The 21,965-nt window shown below is 40.2% G+C and overlaps 1 protein-coding gene across 1 annotated transcript in view; it reads left to right on the top strand.

Moving 5' to 3' along the window:
• Positions 1-21,965, top strand: part of ABCD2 (ATP-binding cassette, sub-family D (ALD), member 2) — a gene marked incomplete at its 5' end in the record, with an annotated part of 43,113 nt that overhangs the window by 8,438 nt on the left and 12,710 nt on the right. The window contains 3 exons of the mRNA XM_009883230.1: positions 1,278-1,446; positions 4,354-4,448; positions 5,782-5,927. Coding sequence (XP_009881532.1) covers positions 1,278-1,446; positions 4,354-4,448; positions 5,782-5,927 — 410 coding nt within the window. The remainder of the gene's footprint in view (positions 1-1,277; positions 1,447-4,353; positions 4,449-5,781; positions 5,928-21,965) is intronic.

Here is a 21,965-nt window from a genome sequence, read left to right as displayed (position 1 = left end):
GAAAGACTCCAATGTGGAGAATGATGTTACAGGTCCTACATGTTACCTATTGCCTTGAGTGCTCTTAGCCCAATACTTTCACAGCTTTAATGCAATTACCAATAGTGCAAAACAATGTATGGCTGATGGAGTTGAAACATTGAGTGATTACTCTTTTTAAACTGAGGTTTTTGAGATATTGTATACTTGTTAACTTCCAGTGGAGTGATGGCCATATGTCCAGAACTAGCACTCACTTCTGAATCTGGCACTAATAGTGAAATTTATACAGGATTTTATTTTGGAATTATGTGCGCCATAGCAGGTGAACTCAATCATGGGGCTTATGTGTTTAACCACAGCAAGCTAATGCTTTTATAGTCTTGAACACATTTTCTTGCTATTCTTGTCTTGCTGTCTGCATTTATTATAAAAATTCAGCCTTTAAAAACCATCGAATAATACATTTATAGAACGATGCCCGGGTTTTATTCTTTGCTGCCTGCAGATGAAGGCAGTTCTTTGGGAGCTCTTGGTGGTGTTGCTGCCCACAAATAGGAAGTTATCAGGTCCAGAGATCTGTTATTTCTGTCTTCATCACATGGGAACTGTGACAAAAGGACCAAAAAAAGAGAAAGCCTTTTAAGAGACCTCACCATCTTAAAAATGCCCAGTTCTGATCCAAGCTGTCAGATTTAGCTCTGGTACTCTAGCATGCAGTTGAAAGAGAGTAATTTCTTTTTCACACTGTATTTTAGATTAGGATGCCCTGGTGCTGCCTGTTTTACACAGAAAAGCACACCTTTCCCACAGGAGGTTTCAGGAATACAGAGAAGTAAACATAAATAATTATAGATGCCAGTTCTTCTCACTTCTGTGGACCTTTATTTTGCTGGCAAATGCAGAGATTTTGTTTTTCTCTTGTATGATAGGCTCTCTATTTTCAGATATGCTAATAGCTATTCTCTGCTGGTTGAAGACTCCCATGGAAAAGAGCAGTCCCTGCAACTTCCTCATTTACTGGCGCTATCATAGCTTATATTGGCTGAAAGCTGTCCCCCTCAAACGGTCTCTTTCTGCTGGCTGGTAGCAGCTGTGGGTGGCATATGGCTTAGCACAGGATCTCAAGGAATGCAAATTGATAGGCGTCAAAAGATGCATCGTTGATCCTTCCAGAGTAACATCTGAGAAGCACTGACTCAAAATAACTGGGAACGTTTTTCACGAATCTTTGGCTAAACTTTTCGTTTATAGAATTTGTAAAGCATATCTGAAATGAGGCATTTCTTGTTTCTCAGGTTACTGAGCTAGCAGGCTACACCGCCCGCGTCTACAACATGTTTGCAGTCTTTGATGAGGTGAAGAGAGGCATCTACAAAAGAACTGCTGTTATTCAAGGGTCTGAAAACAACAGCAAGAATGAAGATAAAGCAGAATTACACATCGATGGGCCCTTAGAAATCAAAGGTAATTAATACATATTTGTGTGTATTTTCCTGTGTGTGGGGCTGGTGCAGTGGGACGGGAGGTGACCGGAGGTTTAGTTTCTACAACAAATCAGCCTCTCAGCCTTAATACCCCAGAGACCATGTTGCCTTCCATTTTAACCTCCTGCTATTTTGTAACTCTGTGCTTATGTGGTGCTTTTCTAATACACAAAATGGCTTGAATATTTTCTGTGAAAACTTTCAATGAAAAAAGCATTTCAACTATACTATTATTGGTGCCGGTGATATTACTATACTTACATGGACAGTGCCTGCTTTCCTGAGACAGTTTTTTTTTCAGAAGACTGAGACTAACTTTTTCATCTTCAAACACCACATTATTTTGTTTGGGGTAGAAGGGAAAGACAGACTGGTTGAGCAGTTTTTGATTAAAATACTACTTTGTTTTCAGTGATTAAAAATCAAGCTGTGCTCATTTTTTCATAATTTAGTGGGAATTTTCAACTGAAAATGGGATGACAACTTTACCTTTCCCCTCACCTCCCAAATGATCTGATTGATACATACCTTATTCCTCCTGTCGCTATTGTGTATCTTTCTGGTGCCACTGTGTGCATCCATTTCTTATTGTGCTCCATTATGTGCCACCTCTCTCTTCCTCTTGTGCCCAGCTTCTCTCTGAGGTACATAAAGGCAGCTTTTGCAATGGGCTTTTCCCAATTTTCCCAACAGACCCCTTCCACTTCTCCCCTCTGTGGTGTTAAAAAGCCTCATTCCCTCCCTTTGGCCTCTGAGAACTTAAACCTCAGTAGGGTTGAAGGCACCACAGCGCTCTTTATGAAATAACTTCTTTCAACAATTTCAACAGTGCTGCCCTTCAGCACAGATTTCTCAAAGGTCCTCTGACAAGGTTCTTCATAACAAACAGCCTGATGCGGCGTGGTGGATAGCTGTGGAAATAGCTGATGTCTTAATCTTGTAGATCTTGGTAGTATTTGACTGACATTAAAAGAAATGGCATTTTATAACTGTTACATTTTGTCATGTACAAGAGAAAAGGTTTGTAGTTCCTGGAGCAACGAAGTAATTTGGGAGCCCTTTTTAGACAACTGTTTTTAAACACAAACCCAAATACAGTTCAGATACGCAAGCGTGCTGTTCACGTTCCCATTTGGTCTAAGTATACTTATATCTCACTCCTTTTTTCTCTGCAGCCTTTTCCCAAGATTTGATTCCACTACAGTCACACATTTCATCCAGCCTGAATTCCTCCTAAGTCGTGTTGACTAGGGTTTGCTCCTGAGCGGTTGTAGGCTCTCAGAGGCAGCTTGCCAATACCAAGCATTGTGCACAAGGACTTAAGGAGAATTTAGGCCAGATGAATCTAGGCCACAGGCTCCACACTTTTTATGACAAGTCCCATTATAATACTGTTTTTCTTTCTTTCTTTTGGTCTTGATACTTCAGAAATCCCTGAAGAGTAGATTTCTATGTGGATAAAAGTACACGTGCTCACATATGTATATGTGTCTGCATTGTTAGAAAAGATATATCTTAATATTCAGCTTCCCCAAAGGCTTTTATAACACATGCTACTCATTTCCTTTTAAATCATCAAATGTAAGTTTAATTAACTAAGGGATGGCTGCACCGTGCCTTGCATTTACTGTTGTCAGTAAGAACATTGTGAAAATATGAAGAGTATTCAGATATTTTTAACAGATAGTAATATCGTCATATACATAGTGTACCTAATAATTCAGAATTTTAAAGCTGAAATATAATTTTGTACATCTTGTACAAATACTGTCAAATTGTATTTGTGAATACACATAAAAATGCTTTTAAAGCACCCTAAAGTTGCAATCAGACACTGCAAGGTAGGAAATGAGAATTGAGTTTACTTAATACTTATTTAGCTTACTATTTTAAATCATAGATTTATTTTAACTAGAATTTCTCCATTGTATCCAAGTGCTTCAAAAACATTTTGCAGAATTTGCTTAAGATTGTGAAAGATAATTTTCTGTGGAGACATTTCTTTGTTCAGATTAGTGTAAGTTATAAAATAAGCCCTTCTAATGCAAAGAGAAATCTCTTTTCTTTGCATCTTGTCTGTAAAGGCAATTTCTGATATTTGTCTAGGAGCCCGGCTGTTTGGGTTCGTTAGCGAAGCCTAGTAACAGGCAACTGAGAAGGTAGAGTTGGTTTCATTTTTTCACTCTTCCCAGAAAAAAATATTTCCAAGTTCTTGCGTTACCGAGTATCCAAATGTCCAGTTGAGATTGTATATTTAAATTTGCCAGAAATCCAAATAGTAAGTGTAGCTACTGCAGTGAAATACGTTATATGGGTTTCAGTAAGTACTTACAAGACACGTTTACAGTGTCTATGGCTTCAAAAAGAGATGGAAGCAAGCCATCAAATGTTTTCTTCTTTGCTCTCGTTGCTGGAGGAGACTGAACTGGGCTCAGAGTTTCAGAGCTGGTAGTGAAAGCAGATTCCAGTTTCTAATGAAGTCCCCAACAGAAAGTAAACTGGTCTGCCTGTGGCTAAGGCTGTCCTTGAACTTTTTTACTGGTTGATTTTTACCACCTGTTTAAAACTAAGTACGGTAAATACAGGTAGGATGTGAATAAACGTTCTTTATAGTGCATTATGTATTTATGATGCATATTGTCCATTATATTTATGATGAAATTTGGGATTCATTGCACACTCTTGGCTACTGCTGACAGTGTCTTTCTGACTAGTTAAGATTTATTATCTAGATTTTCCACTAGGGGAACCTGGAGCACATAGAAGAGTTGTTTGAAACTCACCAATTTCTACTTCCCAGCCATACACAGGGACTGTCACATATCATTGCTTAATGGAAGGTTTCACAAACTCTAATTATTATCTTTTTTTGTTTGTTTGTTTCTAGGGAAAGTTATTGATGTTGATCATGGAATTATTTGTGAAAATGTTCCTATTATTACTCCAAATGGCGATGTCGTGGTTTCCAGACTAAACTTCAAAGTAAGATGATATGCAAGAATCTTCTGATTGTTGCCATCACATTAACATAAACAGCACAGAATTCATGTACCTTATGTTAAGTACTTGGAGGAGCATATGGATAAAAGGGGAAGTCCAGAAAGGTAGGCATAGTAGTTCAATAGAGGCAGACATATGTAGTTTATCCTGCTCAAAGAAAGAGAAGAGAGGATTTCTGGTGCTGTTGCCAGGTGAAAAACCGACCTGAGATTTTCAAAGGTGTATATGGGAGTCTGCATCCATCTTTACTTAATTTCATTGAAATTGGGATGCTTTACTCACATAGGCTCCTTTAAAAGTCTGAGATCACAGCAACAGTGAAAAAATTGAATCTGTAGTTTCATTTGGTCACCACACCACTAACTGATAGTTGACAGCGTAGTTCACAAGCCCAACCGTGGAGTCTTTACTCAGTAAAAACTTGTGTTGTTTTTAAAAAGCTATTCCAGATACCACTCGGTACCTGCTCACAATTTTAATGGATGACCTTTATGGAATTACTGCCATATATATCCTCATCTCATGTTCCAGTGCAGATGTTAATATTCTTAAAAATAGTTGAAGTTATTAGAACACTAACATGAATAATTCCAGCAGGTCCTTTAATTGACCTAAAGCAGAGTGTTCCTCTTGCCACCTCTGTTGGTATAGGAATTAGCAACTAGGATGACAGGGTCCTAGCTATGGCAGAACTTGCAATGCCTTCAGTGTAGGATTTTCACATTTGTAAAATTACAACTTTATGGTCAAGGAGACAGTTATATTTATTCATTTGGCTCAAGAGACAAAACCAACAGAAAATATACCAGAGCCAATATACTTATTTAAAGCATAGACAGTGACATGATTATGCATAAATATACACAGGGTATTATTCAAATGAATAAAAACGAGTGAATCACAGCCAAAATAACATTGGTAATTAAACAGGAAAGGGCAACGTGAAGTAAATTTTCCAAATCATTTGATTTGGCTCCTACAGTTTAAGTTAATATCACTGATGGGCATAGCGCTGCTCTGTAAGCCGTTAATCGGCATTAGAATAAACGATTCTGATTGTGGTGTATTGACATTGTGACATAATCAGTGTAGTTATTAGAAATACTCAGACATAGAAATTATTTTCATTATTTGAGCCCACATACTATATCTATGCCACTGTTTCCAGAATAGTTGCATAAATATGTGCAGGTAGCTAATGAAATGGGTTGATAATTTGGTATAAATGCTCACCTAACTCCCTCTAGGGGTCTTAGACTGTCTTGTGCCATATATACTGCATAGTAACATCTTTGCATTTTCATTGCTATTGTAGGTCCAGGAGGGGATGAATCTTCTAATCACTGGACCCAATGGCTGTGGAAAGAGTTCGCTCTTCAGAATTTTAAGTGGTTTGTGGCCTGTGTATGAAGGAGTCCTCTGCAAACCCCCTCCGCAGCACATGTTTTATATACCACAAAGGTATGTGTTTTGCTCAAGATAATACTTTTTTTTTCTGGCTGCATGAATTTTGGCCCTGCCTCTCTTATTTTCAGTCTGTGATACGTACAGCCAAGTTAAAAGGTGGTAAGCACAACCTTAGCTGGGTGGAGAGTGCTAAAAAAGAAGATCCCTTCTTGTTGGTGATGCAAATCTTAAGTCATTGGAAAGGGCTCACATACACTCGTGGTGGTGCCTATGCTCCCCTGATGGCTAAAGTCCCAGATGACTGGGATCATGGGAACAGACTAGAATCGGAAAGAAATTTGAAATAGATCTATTAGATCTTAATTCCAATTTCACTTTCAAACCAAAGATCAAAACAAGTGAGAGTGTTCTGGTTCCTAAATGTTGAATTGTTCAAAATAATTTTTAAAACTTCAACTTTTACACTACAAAACCAGAATCCAATGCAATATTAACTGCAGATTGCCTTTTTTATAATCTGTGCTCATTTCACTAAGGGAAACATGGCTTTTTTGTGCTTCATTTGTATTCTGCCTTGCTGTTGGACTCTCAGAACATAATTTAATGCAATTGATCCTAGAATATCTCCTTAGAGACTTCTAACTAGGTTGTTTTGCAAAAGCAAAATCAAACACTGAGAATCTTCGATTGGTTTCTGCAGTTTATTTCTTCCCATGGGCAAAAGTAGTATGCATGGTACAGTTTGTAGTCTTCTTTAAAAACTACAAGAAAATATTAACTGATGAGTAGATTTTGCTGCAGGTGCAGGTAACAAAGACAATTTATCTATAATTTTTCAAATATGTATAATTTATTGCTAGCCATTGTCATTTTTCTGAGCCACTTGAGGATTTCATTCAGGAGTTTGGAGCAAAATGCTTTATTAAATGTTTTTCAAAACAATATCTCAGTATTCCTATTGTGCGGGACATTCTTAAAATAAATTTTATTCTTAGGCAGAACAAAAGCTATTCTGAATTTTTTTTCTTGCAGAAAGTCTTGAGTTTCAGCCACTTCTGTTATCTGTGTTATCCTAGCCACTTCTCAGATCAACATCTGAGGCTGGCTTGCCTACAGCCCTTCCCCTTTACTTATGTCCCCTTTACTCTGTGAAAGCAGTCAGACTCACACTGCATTCAGGCAGATTTGCCAAGGTGCAGGTTGAGGGGACTGAGTCACATCTGCTGGGTTTTCATTTCTGTAAACATCGTTCTTTGTTAGCTGTTTCCCCTAAGTCTGCAGTGCAGGAGGAGTTTGTCCAGCAGACCTCTTCTTTGCAACATTTCAGAACTTTTGGTCAGAAACTGATACTTAGCCAGTGTCTTTGCAGCCCTCTGTGTCCAAAGCCATGTAGGGATTAGCATATCATCTTTGCAATGTGCTGTGAAGGTGTCACTCATATGCAGTCCATCCTAATAGCATCCCCCATGAGAAAGGGTGCTGCCATGGTGTTTTCAGGGCACCTAAGTGATGTTGCATGGCTTGGCTGTGTGGGTCTGTGTGAGCTCTGCCCTCCTGGAGGGTTTTGTAGGCACAACAGAGGTATTCCCTTCCCAAGGGACAGAGCGGTGTCTGGGTAAATGCAGCAACAGTAGGTGACAGAGAGGGCTCTTCTGCAAAAGTGCTACACCTTGATTGTGGCTGAATATTTTGAAGTCTACTTTAGGGGATAGTTCAGCTGTGTCTGTATGGGTTCCGTAGGCTCGGAAGCGTGGCTGTTACTCAGAAGTGTCTTGTATTTGGAAAGGGACTGTGAGACTGAGTCTTGTAGGGATTTATGGGTGAATGTGGCTGAAGGTGTTCATATAGGGCAGCAATCAACCAGATTTGTTTGTTAGGATGTTTTGAGGATCCTGAGTTGCTTCTTTGCCCAATGTATTTGTTCTTTGGGTTTACAGAGTCTTAGATGAATATCTGAGATGCTAAGAATGACTTGAAGGAGATTCAGTTGTAAATTGAAGTTTGTACATTTCTGGACCAGATTTGCAACAGATCTGCTAGATTTTTAGGGCTTTTGTGTGGATTGCCATATGTGGTCCAGGAATTATATTTTTTGTGCCTGTATTCCACTTCTGAGTGTTTTAACAGTTCATTTATTTATGGCCAAAATAAATTACACATTCAGTTCAGGTTTTTGTGTCTGTCCCTAGATCTACAATACATTTAGAATTCCTGTGGTGGTTTGTAAATTGTTCTGAAGTCCTGAAATTAAAGCATCTTGTTTTGGAAGGTCCTGCTGGTGCAACCATTTAGCTTATTAAGCCTGTGTAAAATGCTGGTTGGTCAGGATTGCCTTCTGTTTGTTTATTTTTTTTTAGACATAATTCTAAAATTGCAGACTGGAAAAGGTGGTGCCCTGCCTACATTTCATCATGTATATATTTCAGCATAACGTTAGGGAAAATTTGGGTTCTGAACTGAGAGCATTTGGGAGGTGGTTAAGACAGCATCACCTGGATTCACCCTACCTCGCTCTTTCATTTGGTGGGTAGGTGAAAACTGTGGTATAGCAGAAGGCTCTTGAATTGGTGGATGTCTGTCAGAGAAGTGAATTAGAACAATATGGTTGTGTTTAAGTGTATATATTATGTCTCTGGTCTGAGAACATGGGAGATGGCTCTCCAGGAGTGGACACAGTTACCACTGAGCCTGGCAAGAGCTGACTCCTGCATCCCTGTGCCTGAATTTAATTCTACATCAGCCCTCATTGAACCAAATGTAGGAACCTCATCTGCACACAGTGAATGGTGGAGAATACATTGACTACTAAGTAACACAATACTCCACAGTAAATAGAAGCTCAGTGAAAAGATTATTTTTTCATCTCTGTTTGTAATGGTGCAGCATAGTATTCCAGAAATGCATGGGAAATCACGTGTCTTTGCTGAGTTCAAAAGCTACACACAAAAGTATGATTTATTACAAAGTGAATTGTCTCATTGTATACTCCAAATTTCATCAGCACTGCAAACACTTCATAGTTAGCTTTACTTAGCAGTATGTAGACTTTGAAACAGAGCCTTAAGAATCCCTATCTTTTTATCTTTTTAGATTGCTTAGCATCGTTGCATTGCCTTTTTGAGATTTTACCTCTGCGAATCATTGTGAGATTATTTTTTTTTCCCTGTTATTTAGGGACAGGCCATGCAGAACTTGTCCTTAATCAGTCACAGTTCTGGCCAATGCTGATGGGATGAACTGCATTTTTGGGGGGCAGGGGAGAGAAGCCTGGGGATTTCTGTGAGTGTGGCTCTGCTGCTATCCGTGACAGGCCTGTAAAAGAGGAAGGTGGTCAGAAGAGAGGGAGGCTTTAAGAGGTTTTAAGCAGTCCAGTATCATATTGGTGCCAGAAGCAGCTTGTTTTCAAGGATTTATCAGTGCTAGGAACTGGTCACAGCTCAACAAGTTGTCACATCTCATTGGAGCCTCAGTAATTGGAGGAGTGTGTGCTCTTAGCTGCCCTTCTACTTCTCTGTCCCTCTTTTGCAAAGTAAAATTCATTTGTGTTAGCCACCTCATTACATTCCTCTTTTAATTAAGTGGTCAAGAAGGTAGCATGAGTGAAAAAATAAATGCTTGTGGGTGCTCTACTGGGTAAGGAATCATGATTCAAATCAGAATTCAGAAGCATCATTTTAAATAATAAATAATTAACAAAAGTATGTAGCAGGTAGCATGAGTACTGATGCTAAAGATATAACCACACGGTGTATATGTAGCACTTAGGGAATTAAAGAAGCAGTCAATACTTTCATAGTATGTCAGCAGTGTATCTGAAGGTAGTCTGATTTCTCCAGACTGTGCCCTGTTCATACTCTGTTGGTCTTAAACGTGGGAGGAGGCTCCATCTCTGTGGAATTGGTGAGCTCTAGCATACAATTCCTCCTAGCATTTACTCCAGCTCTTCTTGATCTCCAGCTAAAAGTTTCAGCTTTTTCAGGGGTAAGGAAACACAGATTCTGCTCTCATTTCCTTAGTTCTCCCTCATTTGATACAAACGCCCACAGAATTGCACACCTACGTACTTGCAGGTTGCCTTGACAACACCACAGGAATATTCCTCAATGTCTCTGCACTGTAAAGCTGCAGTAAAGCTGTAATCACCACTGGGTTATTGATATAAATTATTAATAATTTTCTTCCAGCTGTGTTTTATTGTCTTATATGCATGGAGTAATGTCTCATGCAGTCTCTGTTGGTTCCATAACCTTCTATCACGAGTCTCGAGTCTTCCTAGCACAGCACATATCTAAAACGTCCATCAGCGTTTTCTCTGTCTTTCTTGAGGACTGATTCACTGATTCACATTCATAGAGTTCGGAATAAATCTTAATCCACTGTACTTCGTTCTCCTCGTCCATTGTTACTGTTATTTCTTTCCAGCTTGCTTCTACTGAGAGGTGCGTATTTCTCCAGCAGTATGCATAGTTTGTCTGGAATTCTGTGTGCCATTCTAGTAGAAGACCAACCCTGACCCCTTTCTCAGTGGTCACAGGGATGGTCTAATTCTGCATTCTCTCTCTTTCTATTGCTCATTCAAGTAGATCTCTAATATTTTTTTCCTTTAACACCAGGCTTGTCAGATGCTAAAATGGAACAACGAAAGATGCACTAGTATCAAATTTTGTTTGTTCTTAATCATTTAAAATTGATATACCCGTATCTTGCTGTCTTCTTATTAATACTAGGACAGTATGGAACATAACAGTTTTAAAGGTTTATCTGGCCCTCCTAAGCTGTTTGGTTTTGTACCCATCTGCTCTGTTTCTGGTATTTTATCTGGGGTTTCTTTACAAGTCTTTTTCTGTCTGGTGTTTTTCCTTCTGTATTCTAAAAATATCCTTGGCTACTAAACAAAACTGCATCAGCTACGAAGATATATTTCCTCTCCTTAGCTCTATTGAGTAATCCAAATGTCTGATGTGATTTGCCTCAAGTAGTCCAAGGATATTCATCATGTGGATGAAACTAAGCAAGAATATTTCAGTTCTAAATGATATAAATAATAAAGTGATAAAATAAAAGTAATTTTTACATTATAAGCCCATGACACTTTGAAGATTATGGCGTGATTCAAATGTTATCTTAAGCATGGAGGTAGTTAGTAGTGGCCACTGTCACTAAAATATGGTTGTTTCCTAAGACAATTCTTGATTACCTAAACAATTTAATCTTGCAAAATCGTTGTGTTCGCTTTCCGATACCCTGTATTACTTATGAAAGTACATGCATATGTAGTATGTATTTATATGGTTCTTCTGTATTAGACTACATGTTAGCATGTGGTCTGTTAGAGAAGTAGCCCAAGTGAAGTGCTGTGCAAATATGCCTATGCAAGTTCTTTTGCCTCATCTCATTTACATTGGCTCAGATGTCTCTATGCTATGTTGTATTTTGCACATCCTAATTTCTTGTCAGCTCATACTGCTCTGTTTTTAACTATGATCCCTTTAGCTGGGTCAGCTGGAGTTAAACTGTACTCTGCACATGCCAACACCGCACTAGCAATCGTCATTGCCCTTCAGCATTTTGCTGATAGTACACCACCGCATTTACTTGTTCCTTCAGTACTTTGCCATCAGTTCATGTCATGCTACATACATATCTACTCCCTTGCATACTGCATCTATTTGTCATACTTATTGTTATCAAGTTCATGGCACTCTTTTTAAATATGTTTATTTCCAAAGTTCACCGCTTATCTGACAGATGAGAAAAAGGTCTGTGGTAGATAGCGTTAACATGAAACATAACATAACATACTTCAGTTATGCGTACTATTTTGATATGGGTTTGCTTTAATAAATTGGCTGCTACTTTGTATCTTCTTTTTTCTTCTTTGAAATGAATTCTACAATTCTATTAATCCGTTGAAGACAGGTTAACTGAGTATTCTGCTGTTCATTAAAAAGTGTGGCCTTGCATCTGAGAGGGCTGTTAGGCTATACCCTCAGCCAGGGCACAGCTTTTCACATTTCATCTTGCCGGGACTTGTATAGAAATGCTTGCACTTCTCCTTCCTGCTTGAAGGAAGTCCTGTCTTGTCTCACCTAGAACAGAAAAGTTCTTGCCTTGCTGCCCTGTAGGTTAGCTGAAGTTTTGTCTGCCAGGATCACTGGGAGACATCTCTTTTTCCACTGAAGGCTCACTCACAGCTGTGAAGTTTGAAGGTTTTTAATTAGGTCTATGTGCTGACTGATCATAAGTCATGAAAGTATGTGCTGGTAGCACATTGTGAACAAGATTCACCTATGCTGATAGTCAGAAGTGGAAAATGGCTTTATGGATTAGGTGCTACTCCCTCTCAAGCCATGCGAGATGCCTCCCTTACTGGCCAGACACAAGAGTCAGCTAATTAAAGCACAGCTTACAAGTCTGTTATTAGGCAAAGAGTTGCAGAGATCCCAGACTGAAGGCTTTAGTCAGCTTGCTGCATTGGGTTTAGTTTAGATTTAAAATGTATTTAAAATGTATTTACATAAATCCAACACTGGTCTTAAAGGCTGCAGCTGAACTGATGTTTGTGAAGGACTTCAGCATGCTCAAGGGTTTTGGTCCCTCAATCCCTTCAGACTGGGGCCCTGTCTGGAGCAAGCTATTGCTATGGGAGATACCAAGGTAACTAAATGTGGGTGAGGAATTGAGTTGAGTTGATACATACTCAACTTTTATTCCATTTGGAGACTAGTGCATTTCCTAGTGGGCGGTTGTCTGAAGCACAGAAGCCAGTACCACACCTGATACACACGAAGATCCTTGTTGACAAGTTTGAATCTCCAGGAAAGTCCAGGCTTGATTGAATACGGAGATTTCAGTATCGTCTGTTACCTACTGGTGGTCTTTTCAGTTGAAGCAGTTTCTATTATCACCACCTCCTGTATAGAGGGATGGAAAGATGTCATTCTCCAGACTCATGGAGTTGGCTCACTTAAAGCACAATATGGTCACTGAACTTGGTGCAAGCCAAGTCCCTTTTATTTGTGATCCATAAACGAACTTGAACATTCAGAGGATTAAGATCCAATCAGTAACTCATTGCATTCCTAGCAAGTCACAGATGCACAGTGGTACAGTGTTAAAGTACTATCAGCTGCATGGCTGATTAAATACCATGATACGTATGCAACTAAAAGGTGCAATTCTTGTAATCAAAGCAGTATCCCTCCTATTTTGAATATTGCTTCAGTACTAAGCACATAAATCTTGTTTTGGCTCCTGCACAAAATTGGGTATCACTAATATGCAGAAATGCCTCCATTTACATTCTTTTGAGACGTTTTCGTCAATGTTAGAGAAGAGCTAAGTTTTTGTCTGCGAGGATACCCGGTTGCAGGAATATTTCTACTGGGATCTCTGGCAATCAGTTGCTCTGTGTTTTGTAACGTATTTTGGACACCATGTTCTTGCCAGCGTAGCTTGCAATGCTTCCACCCTCCACTTGCTTCTTTTGATGGGATCTTGACTATCAAAAGTCCTCATTCAGCACTGATAATTACATGTTGTCTGTACCACCTTTCCAGGCATCCATGTGTGTGCCAGAGTGTTTATGGAACTTCATTTAAAAGCTGGGAAAACTAGGCTTTGAAATTTTTTCAAGTACATTGTCAGGTTAAGCTTGATAAACATTTTACAAATATGAAGTCACTAAAGAGATTATAAGAACGGAGTATTTATAGGATATTTATATGGCTGGTATTTATAGGATCCACGTACCAAAGCAACTGGCAATCTATTTAATCTGTGCTAGGTTCATTTTGCTCAGACAAAGAGCTCACTTGCCTTTAAAGTTTAGTTTTGGTAACACTGCCAGGGAAACAGATTCACCTACAGGTTAACTGAGATCACTGTGTAACTTAGCAGCGGTATGGACAAACTTGCATGCTAGGGAGTAATCTGGTGGTTGCATGTACATGACCTAGTTTCTGCAGAGAAGTGCCATTACTGTGTCCAGTTTGAGCAGTTACCTCCAGCATAATGCCCTACATTGCAACTGTGCAACAAAGGGTCTTTGACAGATGAACAGAATTGCAAATGTTTACTATTTCAATAATATTTTACCTAGGAATGTCAAAAAGCATGCTTCAAATGCCTTATGCATATCGAATTATAAGAAGCAATTTGGCTACATAACACTGGGAAGCACTGGGAAAAATAAACTACAAAACCTGCCTGACGTAGAAAGCTTGATATGAAAAGACTGAAAGGATGCTGGCTTTTGTGGGAGGAGGACAACTGAAAGCTCTAAGAACAACTGTATCGTCTTCCCTGGGAAGAAGTCCTTTCTCCTCCTTCTTACTACAGTTTCAATCAGAAACTCTCATTACAGTGCCTTATGCTTTTAAATGTCCACATCGTAGACATGTCCAACACCTTCCTCTTGAGGAGAAGGTGGTAGTCTTTCCCATGCACTCTGGCTCTGCCTTTTGCCTGCCCCTGTGTGCTGGGCTCCAGAACTGTGTCCCAGCTCCAAGGTAAACTGGACCTTCAGCCCTCTCCCAGCCTCTCCATGGTCTGCTCACTCGGACTTATTTCTTTGGGTCTAGTCCTGTGTTCGCCTGCGTGCAGGCTGAGGATCTCACCTTCTGTCCCTCCTCCAACTCACTGTGGTTTCCAAAGTAAATGTAAGTTTTATTCAGCACGGTTGTTCTCTTCTGTGTTTCTTGGAAACAATGCGGTATTCACTAGTAACTACCTGTCTTCCAGAGAGGAGACTATTAGCTATTTTTGTATACAAGTGTTCAAGCCCCGCCCCCAACAAGTTAAAACAATAAACTGTCAACTCATACACCAAAGGTAGAGTTTTTCTATGTTCATTTAGGCAACTAGAAGTTAGACATCCTTGTGTGAGCTTTATGAGTGAACTGTCTGCCTCCGGAGAGCGATTCACTGTTGAAGTGCACCAATGAAAGTGTTCATTGTCAATCCCAGTAAGAAAGGTATTTGAACTCCGTAATGCATTAATTACAATTCCTTTTATTAGAGATAAGGAATAAGCTGATAGCATAGATAATCACAAAATCAAAGAATGGTTGATGTTGGAAGGGACCTCTGGAGGTCATCTGGTCCAACCCCTGTGCTCAAGCAGGGCTGCCTAGAGCTGTTTGACTAGGACCGTGGCCAGACAGCTTTTGAATATCTCCAAGGATGGAGACTCCACAACCTCTCTTGGAGGAGCACACAACTTGTTCCAGTGCTTGATCACCCTCACAGTGAAAAATTGTTTCCTGATGCTCAGATGGCATCTCTTGTGTTTCAGTTTGTGCCCATTGGCTCTGGTCCTGTCACTGGCCACCACTGAGAAGAGCCTGGCTCCACCTTCTTTGCACCCTCCCTTCAGGTGTTTATGTACCTTGATGAGATCACCCTGAGCCTTCTCTTCTCTGGGCTGCACAGTCCCAGCTCTCTCAGCCTTTCCTCATAGGAGAGGTGCTCCAGTCTTGTGGCACGTAAGTCCCATCAGATGCTGGGAACCCAGCGCTGCGCAGCATCAAATGGACCTCTAGTCACAGCATGGCATGCTGCACTGATCCCATTTGTGCTAAGGTTCGTTTGCGTTACAGTCTTTAGCACTCTGATAGGATTTTCTTAGAAGTAAACAATTCCATTTATCATTTCTACTGTCAAGCAAAAGGATGTTAGCATGAGAACACGCTGCTTCACTTCAAGATAAAGACAAGGACGCACAGGTGGCATAATTGCTGATGCCAAGTGGGAGCTGCCTGCAGGCTCCTCTGTTATGATTAGCTGGCAAAGTTTATCCTGCAGCCAAGTGATAAGTGCAGCACAGCACAGGTCTGAAGGCCAATTTAGATATGCAGCACAGCCCAACGCGGTGCAGCAAAGTGTAGCACAGGCCTGTGCCCTCTCAGGTCAACTGTTACGCTGGTCACTAACTCCTCAATGCAGAATAGTCTTCCAGTTCAGACTGCTGCAGCTGTTTATCCTGTGTCCATCTAAGACACATGAGACCTACTGGAGGTACCAGTTGACTAGAGGACTGCACTGACTCCGAAGAGAGCCTGGGGTGACTAACTCAGACTTGGATGGGTAACTTTTAGGTGAGATTAGTCTGTCCTGCAAATAATGCTGAGCAGTCCCCAGGGCATTGGATTTTCAGTTCTTTGGTTTTGAGTCATTTATTATGTCGTGGTCTCATGGGAGCATGTAGCAGGTGGGTTTCTTTCTGCATGTGTGCACTAGCCTAGGTGAGATGGGAGCATGTCTTTCCCAAGAGGAAAGGCTTTTCCAGACTTGTTTATCTGCCTAGTATTTGACATTAATGATACCGTATCAATTTCAGTTTCTGCTAGAGATGACTGCAGCTCCCTTGTGGCCACTTCAGGTATCTATAACGCTTATAAAATGGCTATAATAGTGTATCATATATCCATATACATGGTGCATCTCTGTATTCTGCACTGTCATGTTCTGTCCTGTGTAACATGAAGCGTTTCACAGAGGATTAGGGAGTGAAGTCAGTGCAGTGTGTGACTTCCCACGTGTTGGCAGGGTGTCTCACTGGTGACACACTATTGCTCTAGTAGTACTTGCATGTTCATATCCCAGTGCACGCAAAAAATGTTGCCGTGGACAGCTAAGCACTGTAGAAACCCAGAGCAAAATCAGCCTCTGCTCTAGAAGCTTCACTGTCTACACTTCTCCGTAAAGTAAGGTGTCACTTCTCATCTGCAAAACCACGAATAGTTTGGGATCTTTCTAAAAGAGGGAAATTACCTTGCTCATTGTGTTACATTGCTGTGATAAAAGTCAGAAACACCTCTTAGTCTGCGGTAGGCCTGGTGGGGCTGCAAGCTAGACTCTTGTCCAGAACAGCTCATTGTTCTTTCTTCAATTAATTGATCTTCATGACCATCGATCCAAATAATCCTTTTATCATCAGGACTGCCAGAGGTATGAAAAGTCTGGGCCTGCAAAAATTGGATGTTTAAGAAAAGGAGAGTATTTTTCCTTCGTTTGTCTGGCTGGTTGATTTGATTCATTGCAGGAGGTATAATTATTTCAGATTGCGTTAGCTGCTTGTATTTTGTAGAAATTGTCTGCGTTTTTGTTTTTTTTTTTAATTCTACATGCGTTCCTGTGTTCGTTCTGTTGTCTCTGCCTATCACAATATACAAATAGACTGAACTGGATAATTTTGAGAATTGTTCACCTTAAGCTTTTACACCATCTGACCAGTTCTAGTTATATTGTAAGTGATCTTGGTTATGGTGAATAAGTAAATCATGAGATAAGGTGATACCTGAGCACGAATAGCGCTTTAAATTAAAGGCTGCTTTTCCCTCTCTGGTTATTTTTCCTCCCAGATTATTTTCTTGCAGAGATGCGCATAACTTCTTTGCAAATAAATCCACAGAGTGATTAGTGCGATTTTTTTCAGTCTTTGATATCAGATTCTAATTATATGCATTGAGAATTCAGTCTTTCATACTGTGCATTTCATTTCCTGTTAGCTATGTTAATGGCTATAAGCTGATTACATTCCACTCTGGTAACTGATCTATCTGAAATATTTAGAGGATGTTCATGGCTAGTTCTGTATACGTGGAGAGGAGAGTTCAGTGTAGGGTATTTTAAAGAGAGATCAATTATTTATATCTGTAGAAGGGTTGCTGAAACTTTAGCTGGTCCTAAAATCCCTTGAACTAGATACAGTGCAATAAACCGAGCCTGTTGCTTTTTTAACATTTTGCTAAATGCTATTTTATTTATTTTTTAACTCTTTGGTGATACCACCTTCTGTGTGAGAGTAGTGGATACAGCACTACTCAAAAAGAATTTAATTCACATTCATTCAAGACATTTTATTTTCTCAAAGCTGTAGAGGTGGTGCCATCATTAGTTTTTTTGCTGTTTATTTTACTAATGTCATCAAAGAACTATTAGGAATCCAGATCACTTTGCTTAGCGAACGTTAGCATTTCTTGAGCATCACTGTTGATCAAGCTTTGCTGCTGTTGAAAACTATGGCGTTTTTACTATTGATCTAATCCAGAGCATGGCAAGAGCCGGAGTTCTGCTGAGGTGATTCCAACTGAGGTATTATACCACCTAAAAATTAGTATCTTGGCACCAGCAAGGTGATGGAAAGTTCTAAATATAGGTGGATTCCCTAGACAGTCAGGCAGAGATTTAGGGCTTTTGGAAAATTATCCAAAAAACTTGTGTGGTAGGTAAAGGGAGCCACCTAGAGTTAATCCATAGGAATCTCTGCATATAAATATGTCTGCACTCCTCCCTCTTACTGAAGTTTAGATGCCAAACTGAGAGCTAAACATTAAACCTCTTTATCTATATTAAGCCCTCTCCTGAGAACAGGCACCTAAGTAAGATTAGAACCCCCTTTAATATGTTTTTACAATGCTACTGAAGGATTAGGATAGTTACTGCATTTTATATTAAAGAACATTAGGAAAAAAATGAATAACATAAATAATATACAGCACAAGGATTGATATTTAAATCTCTCTCCTTCCAGTTGAGGACTCTGACTGGTATGGTATATAATTAGGCTCTTTCCTATAGCTCTCTTCAGACACATGATTCCTGCCTCTTAGCAGCAGTTTCCTTGCTCTGGTGGGAAGATTAGAAGGTGCCCTCCCTTTGACTCCTCTTTAGCTTGGACTCCAGCCTAGAAAAATGGGAATCTGATGCCCTGCACGCTAAGAAGAACTTAGCCTGAACCCAGTTCTTGGAAGAGATTTGCTAACCGTTAGCTTGTCATACACCCCCTCATCTTGCATCTCTAGTAGCTGTAGTGTTTTGTGCTGGACTTCAAACTCTTGCTTTCATATTCCATGCTGTACTGGACCTTCTGGGGAATTAGACAGCATTTGGGCACATCTGTAGACATGAGCTGTGCCCTTAGCTTTCTGGACCGGAAGTTCTTCAGTGCAAGCACCGACTCCTTAAGATCTTCCAGGTTTCATGGGAAGATACCTCCATGGCTGGAGCTTGGGCTGCAGCATCATCTTCTTGAATAGAGGTGCATAAATTTGGAATACATTTTATTTTAGATGTCAAAGCAAGCATTCTGGATTGCACTCTGAAACCATCCCAATCTCCTTTGAAAATCCAAGCTGTAACTTATATGAAATGGAGAATCCCAGGTGCAGTGTTCCCCTTTCTCTCTCCTGTTTGGGTATATTAGAGAGGCATCTGATCAGCCAGAGACAGAAACTTAAAAGATGGGTCAGTCAAGAGTTTACAGTTGCATTACATGTAATTTTCTAGAAGATAAAGCTTTTCCCACATAACTTTGCCTATCTGTGAGAATAATAGTGCAATAATAACTGCAAACACAGTTGGACAGCAAATGGCAAGTCAGGTCCTGATTGTTCTGTCCAGGGCATGCGTGTGGATTCCAGAATCGCAAGCCACATGTTTGTAGATTTTACCTTCCATGGAGGAAGTGTTAATCATAGCATTTGCCAAGGAAGGTGAGGTGAGCTTTAGACTGTACGTAGAAGTAGTTCCTTGGGCACTTACATTGCACTAATATCCCTTAACTTCCGATGCCAGCCACTTAATTAAGATATATTTTTGATCCCTTTCTTATTCCAGGGGGCTTATAATTAAGACTGACCATTCAGCTTGCTTTATAGACTCTCAAAGTGCGTGTTGATTAGTTGCTGTAATTCTTTAAAATATTATGGATATCAGAACAGTTTATCAGTTCTACCAGCACAGTTTCTTTTGCATGGAAGATGAAAACACCTTTGAATACATTTGGGAAGTATTTGTAAACATTTCAAGAGGATATGGCCTGTTCTGATTTTGGAACCTAAATTTCTTCACATCTAAGCAAGTCATCTACCTTAACTTGCTACCCAAGAGTGAAGCCCTCTGCTCTTCAAGACATCAGTGAATTAAGAGACGTTAGTACTGCCTGGTTGCAGTGTGCAGTGTTAATCTACTATCCCTTTGCATTGTACTTCCCTGTTTAAGCCTAACAGCTTTGACATGTAAGTCCTCTTTTTGGAAAAACAACTGATTGGTATCTGCTCCAATATGTTTTGTAGCACCTACCCCCTTCTCCCTTCCCAGAGCTAACAGCGATAAAGAGACCATCTCATCAGCAACACTTCCCTTTCCTCCCTTCTCTAATGTTTTGCCAACATTGTACACAATGTCGTGTCAGTAGGGCACTGGGGAATTGTCCATACCACAGGCTTCAGACTGCAGCGTGACTTCTTTAAAGCCTGCACTGCGAGCGGGAAGCAATAAGCCTTAGCAATGATGGCTTGTTACACCAGAATGAAGTTACAACTCTGCAAAGTGAAGCACGAAGTACACCAAACAGAAATTGGTGATGCCATAAAACCATCAAACTGACTGAAAAAAGATAGTTTATGAGAACTGAAATGTCTCTTCCAATAAATGCCTTGAAATTCCAAAAAAACCCAGACAAAAATCAGTAAGTTTCCTTAGCTTTCTGGAGCTTTGATACCAAAGCTTTAAAAAAGTATTACTGATCTTAAATCCTGTCTCTCAGAAACAGTGAAGGAATCATTTTGCAGAGAGCAGAGGAAGAAAGAAAACAATTGCAGAGCTATTACAATCAAAGACATGACCTGCACATGGCAGAGGAGTTGCTTTTGGAGTCTGTAGGAGTGCTTTGAGACTGGAACCCAGACACTCTGGCTGAAAGGAAAAACTCCATCAGAAATCAGTTAAGTCCAGTTAAACTCAAGTATTACTTCAGGATAAAAAGACTGGTTTTGTTTTTTGAACTGCTAAAAAATGTCATGAAAACAGTATTTGAACAAGGAGCTTACTGGCAAAGCCAAAATTTCACTGTTGCTGTGTCTAGGTACCCATACTTCTTACTATTTAAGTGTCTTGCTATCACACACATGTAACCTCGACTACAATAACATCTGATGTTTAACAGGTTTTAGTGTGTTTGACTTTGTGGCGCCCATGGTATGTAAGGAAGTTGCTGTCTTCAAGTTACGGGTAGAGAAATGTGGTTTAGTATGAGATTATGAGAGTATGAGTTAGATGACATCTCATCTAACTTTAGCACTTTAGAAGTTAGTTGTCTAAGTTGGTTGTCTGGGTTCTGTCCCCCATTGAAGACACCCCCAGGAGGCAATCCATCCCCACCCTAAAATAAATGGGATGAACCAGCCACAGAGGTGCCTCTCTTTGTTGTCAAGAGTTGCACCCCCAAACGAGACATGTCATGCCAGTTAAGATGAAATGTCCCTTCGGGGATGTGAGTGGCTCCCTATAGGATGGGGGAAGCAGAATGCGTTCTCCCACCTCCCAGGACAGGGGAGGTGGGAGAACTTCTTTCTTTCTTTCTGCTAGTTAGTCAGTAATGGACGGGGTTTGCTATTCCACTGCAGGCTGGGCTTTTCTTTAATTTTAACAAACTAGGTGGGGCGAGGCGTGCACGGTAATACTGCTGTGTTTAGAAGGAAGGCCACAAGGAAAATCCAGTTGTACCAGAAAGTGGTGCTGGTGACTCAATAAACAGCATGGCAACAAGTGTCCTGGTGTGGTGCTTCTGAGCATTGCCTTCCCAGTTGTGCTGTAGGTGAAATCTCAGAGCTGCTAGTCATTACAGGATCATACTTCACAAGAGCAAAGTATTAAACCCCAGACAAATTATATGATAGGTAACTCTGTCCTCCTGGCCCTTACCTGCAGCTTCACCCATATTACACAGTCTGATGCACAACCTGAGCTCAACTTTTGTGAGCCCAGGTGGAGTTGCTGTCTTCTGTCCCAGAGATGGCAGCAGTCTGGAGCAAGTGAAGTGATTTCTACATATGCAATAAGTAAAGCCCTTTGGGATTTTATATGGAGACCTGTATGGAAATGTAATATATCATTATTTCATGAAGTTACATAATTTTTAGAGTTGAGATTTTGCAATATCCCCATTAATGTAAATGGTTCACTGCACTTGATGCTCGTGTTTGTGCAGCAGCCCAGAGCGGTACTCTTCCCACATTAAGCACAAAGCAGAACAATAAGCAACGAGGAGCAGCAATGCTTGTGTTTGACTTGCGGTTCTGGTTTTCC

Source organism: Charadrius vociferus, unplaced genomic scaffold (assembly GCF_000708025.1).
Source record: "Charadrius vociferus isolate BGI_N301 unplaced genomic scaffold, ASM70802v2 scaffold363, whole genome shotgun sequence".
Classification (NCBI taxonomy): Eukaryota; Metazoa; Chordata; class Aves; order Charadriiformes; family Charadriidae; genus Charadrius; species Charadrius vociferus.
Note: the sequence above shows the minus strand (reverse complement) of the source record. Positions and strands in the feature narration are given on the sequence as shown.